The sequence below is a fragment of the Diachasma alloeum genome, unplaced genomic scaffold (assembly GCF_001412515.2).
Source record: "Diachasma alloeum isolate Michigan unplaced genomic scaffold, Dall2.0 Dall_scaffold_00741, whole genome shotgun sequence".
In the NCBI taxonomy this organism is placed as follows: domain Eukaryota; kingdom Metazoa; phylum Arthropoda; class Insecta; order Hymenoptera; family Braconidae; genus Diachasma; species Diachasma alloeum.
In genome coordinates, this window is record NW_021680871.1 from 69,451 (window position 1) to 74,611 (window position 5,161).

General features: G+C 43.3%; 1 protein-coding gene across 1 annotated transcript in view; it reads right to left on the bottom strand.

Moving 5' to 3' along the window:
• Positions 1-1,325: 1,325 nt before the first annotated feature.
• LOC107044424 (cryptochrome-1) overlaps positions 1,326-5,161 on the bottom strand; it is a 29,674-nt gene continuing 25,838 nt past the window's right edge. Inside the window, exon 3 of the mRNA XM_015266293.1 lies at positions 1,326-1,630. Within this exon, the coding sequence (XP_015121779.1) occupies positions 1,554-1,630 (77 nt within the window). The 3' untranslated portion in view covers positions 1,326-1,553. The remainder of the gene's footprint in view (positions 1,631-5,161) is intronic.

Below are 5,161 nucleotides of genomic sequence, written 5' to 3' on the forward strand. Positions count from 1 at the left end.
CTTCACATCGTGCATGATAGTTCCACCTCTCTCTAATACCTTCGAATGGGAATCATTTTTTAAGCCTTTTTAGTCTTGTGCAATAGCGAAACATGTCAGTACAATCGAGTTTCTTTATTTGACTATCAACATATGCCTTTTGCCACCTACAGTTCAAGATATTGGTTTCTGGGCCCTGTTTCGAAGATTGGATTTCGATTTATTGATTTCCTTGTCCACGAATATACCTCTCTCCCCACGACCCGCACAAAATAATCCCCTGATACCCCTCGGTATTGGAGTTTGAAAATCTTGGGATATTATAGCTAAAAATGTCATTGAAACTCAATCAGTGGAACGAGAACTCAAAGCGCTGCAGACATTACGAGAAAATATGGTAAATTGATGGAAAATTTGGCAAATTTGGAAAATTTTGGCAGATTGTTCGGAGAGTACCGATATTTTATTACTCAGATCATCCAAACTCCCGACCAAAAATGAATAATTTGAATAGAATTCAGTGGATTCTGATGAAGTAGCACATATACTGATATCATTATTCCCCTAGAATTTGACGACATTTTACAGAATATCACAATTATTATCAAAATCTCACAGGATACAGGGTGTAATTTCATTGGTAGAATACCTCCCGGCCACAGGCTCAGGAACCCCACCCTGAATGCTAGAAAACTAAAAAAAAAATCATTTAACCAGTTTTGAATAATCAACAATCAACGTAGGCCAATGAAGAGGCCCGGTTATGGCGCGAGTAGTGCACTTGTCCCGCACCAATCGCGCACGAGTAGTGCATTTGTGACCCGTTAATTGTGCATGAGTTCTGCACCTATGGTGTATTTGGTGTGCACGACTAAGACACTTATGTACGGTTTTTCTGATGAAAAAAAAAAACGCTTGAGCGCGCCACTTCCCAATACTATAGGGGTATTCACATGAAATTGACAGTTCTGACGCACTGTTACGAAACCTCAATTAACCCCTACCACTCACTCTTACGTGCCATAACCCGGCTCCCTTAGTGGCCTCCCTTAATCGTTGATTATTCAAAATTGGTTACATAATTGATTTTCGTTTTATTTTTCTAGCATTCAGGGGGGTGCATGAATCTGCGGCCAGGAGGTATTCCAGTAATAAAGTTACAGCCTATGTATACACCCAATTTCTATGAGGAGAAAATAAAAATATTGAGAATATATTTAACCAAACAAAAAAAATGTGGGTTTTGCGTATCTTTAACGTGTATTAGGTTACGGTAACTGGTGTTCTGAAAGGGTGGTTTAAATGAAGAAGTTTTGCACAGAAAGTTGGTCACTATATTTCTTAGAACGTGAAGAATCGCAGAGAGCATCTAATAACTGAGTCAACTGATAGAGAGTTGCACCAATGGCATACGGTGTTGAGTAGTAGAATTTATTTGATAATATGCAATCCAGATCCATTTCACTCAATTACGGCGATCTCTTATCCTACTTTCGGCGGTCAGTATAGTCCACTTCAGTTCCTGTAATGGTCCAAGTAATATTCATAGTCTCCTAAGTGTTATGTGAACACGGTCATCCAGAGGCATTGTTACGAATTCCTGAGGACTCCGGAGGCAGCGATTGAAGCTGTGCGAAACATGTGTAGTGCGCTGAAAGTATACATATCTACAATTAATCTTTTCATCCGGCTATTTGATAATTATGCTTGTGTCTTTTCTTATAATGGTAACCAATAGAATCGGTGTATTCCAGGGAGGTATACGATATTTATGTGGTAAATCTTTGACTACTTTATATTGAATTTCGTCACCTCCGGCAACGAAGGATGATTGGAAACGATCCTCTTGATTGAAATTTTTATAACAAAAAAATTATTTCTCGAAAATTACTTGAGTATTGAAAATTCCTCAGACACATTGCTAATCATTCACTTCATACATATAAGCCAATCAATAACTATGTCTAATTGAAATATTTTATTTTTCATTCGGTCATTCCTTTTCCCATTGTTCGGGTCAGACATGATTTCGGTATATGACGAAGGCTCTCGCTGAACGAATGAGATCGCTGAACGATCCTCGAGGATTCCGACATCACATCAACGATCGCGCAGTGAGCTAAATGATACAAACTTTTTTAATCCCTATCCAGCAGTGCTTCCTCTAATAAAAGGGAGAGGTCTACTGCTGTCTAGAAACGTGCTGCCTAAGTAGACGGAAGGGCTTCTACACCTGGCCAGCCATTATATATGCATTACGTCTACAGGCCGGGAAGTTTTCGAAAGCAGAAATGAAAAACTGTTTCATTCATCCCAGAGAACCAAGAAAAAGGATAACCAACTTAACTCTGAAACCTCGTTTAATTTTACGTAACTCAAATAGGAACGGTTGATACTTGAGCTGTTTCTACTTTGCTTTAGCCGATGTATTGATCTGCGGCTGGAACCTAGAACTCACGGACATAGATGATTTTGTCATCATAATCAAAGAAAATGCGGTTGTAACGATTCGCCTGAGAGTCGTGAACGAGAAGTTCCAGTAAATGTTACAGCTCTCATTTCCAACAACGGACTCAATATTTCCTGGAGCAACTGGCAGTACCGGAGTTCTGTTGATCGCATAGGAGTGCCGCAAGTAATGATACCATGTTCTCAAAGTTACGGCGTTGAATAGCGTTACGACGATGAATATAACTAGTGATTGGATACGTCGAACAAGCCGATAAAAGATGCATTAGAATTTCCGGGGAGGGCCTGCAGGCCTGATACCGGATGTCTGAAACTTGCAACCCCATAACGTGATTCCAATAGACTAGGGTATCTATTAGCCATCTTGACACGCGCAAATGAAACCCTCATTTTTGGACATCAAGCCAGCAGTCTTCAAGAAAGAAAAGGTCAGCTTGATGGACAGACCCAGCTCTTCCATTTAACGGAAGAATACGGCATGCATGAGCTCGTCGACGTGCTAACGAAGCAAGGTGGACTGCTCCGCCTCCTTGATGCCTGCTCTTCGTCGAGACTTGACCATGCTGGCCAGTGAATCATCAGAGAACTGACCATCTGATCAGTTCACGAAAGGCCTGACATTCATAAAGAGACTGCAAAATGAGAAATCTTCATTCCCGACTCTCTCGTGGAAAATATAACCGCGGACACGAAGACCGTGGATGCAGACCCCTGTGCATACTCGTCAGATTTCGGGTATTTCTGTCCAGCTCTTTCAATGCATCTCTACCCCACTTGACGTCGAAGGAGTAAAGAAGCACTGAAACAGTGAATATAACGGTTGCGGCAATTTGATTCTTGCCGGAAAGCTCGGATTTCCAAACTTTCCAGAGTCGCTGTCAATATTTCCAGCGAAGAGTCTCTTTGACTACAATAGCGTCCACTATGGATCGCTGACGTAAGCCAAAATATCGGTATGACTCTTTGGCGCCAAGATGCCGTATGACTTTTCCATCCACAAGCTGAAGATCACCCACCTCCTTGCCAACTTTGCGCCTCTTCAAGTAGGAAACAGCGCATTTGTCCAACCCAAAACTCATGTCGAGCCCGCGCGAATACAACGTGAAAACATCAAGCTGAAGCTTGACATATCGCGCTCCTGAGGCACAAAATTTCAGGTCATCGATGTAAAATACATGGCTAACGTGAGGCTCCAATTGCCAGGTCTCCCGGCTTCATATCCTCCAGTATAACGCAGTACAACTGCCAGCGGCACTAGTGAGATCTAAAATAAGAGAGGACTCCGGGAATCACGCTGAAAGACTCCTCTCCTGAGTTGCAAGAAGACCAAAATCAGCTACCATTTACAAGATGACATAGCGAAGCGCGTTCTTCGAAGTGGCGAGAGATATTTAATGCACCTCACTATGTGTGGTCTTCTACCACGAAGCACTCCAATGGCAAAAAAATTAGAATGCCTTGCGATAGTCGACCCAGGCCACTGACAGATTGCGATGGTACTGCATCGAATTGAACATTACGTGCTGCTCACCTCACTGTTCATGAATTTGCTGCGACTCTGGTTTGATATCGTGGAGGATACGCTCATTCAAGATTCTGGTGAAAAGCTTCTAAAGAACATTCAGGCACATGATATGCCAATAATTCGTCGGATCGGATAAGTCCCCCTTCTTTGGGAGCAGCTCAGTTCTTCCTTCCACTAACCACTCAGGAAAAAGCTCACTACCATCGAGGAATGCCATGAATATCCGAGCCAGATGAACATGAACAGAGGTAAATCTCTTCCACCAAAAGGCGTTGACACCATCAAGACCGGAAACGGCGCTGTTCTGCATAGCTCGTAATATTTTCGATCACTTTGTTCGATGCCGGATCTAGCATTGGTGGAATATGTGAGGGATGGATGAAATGTAGATGGATTTTCGGGAGTGGGTGAGCGGGTCCCAAAAAACCACTGCCCGCAGGTGATTTCCATGAAACACAATATATTGTCACTCAATTTAAGGTTTAACAGTCACAATGATTACTGCCGGAACGATAGTGAGGTTGAAGTGAGAAGAGCGGCAGTAAGTGAAGATCGGTCGGTAACGGCATCCCGCTGAACTGAACTAGAGCTAGCGACCTGCGATTATCGACTGATGTCAAACATACTTCCTGAGTGATTCCTGCAAATTTCGCGCGCTGCGGACGATGCTCTTAACAGAACGCGGAACATTCTCTAGGGGATGGAGCCTCCCCAATTAGATCAGGGAGCTGACCATCCAGAACTCAACTCGCTCGACCGAAAGTTTGCTATTAGGTGCAGGTGTGCGCGGATCCAACCAATAGTCGAGATCTGAGTGGAAGGCCGAATTTTCCACCGCATAACTCTTTTTCTAAAGACCATTTCGTGGTCCCTAGAAGGCGCACCTTTTCCACAAATCTCTCCCTAATCATTAAGAGAACAACCACTTCCTTATTCATTGTATGGTGATGGTATAGGGAATTCGCCAATATTTTACGAATTCGAGTCTTGAATCGTCTACCATTGATAAGGATGCGAGACTTGGGGTGCGCAATGCAGCCTGAGTTTTCGCACTTCACATAGCCACATCTGAGAAATCAAGTCGCCCGCTTGTGTCGGCTGGGAGATGATTTGCCGCTTGTTCCACGGGAGCTGTTGGATTATCATCTGCCTTGGGTGTCCCAGGGAGGGGGGGGGGGGGATGATTTG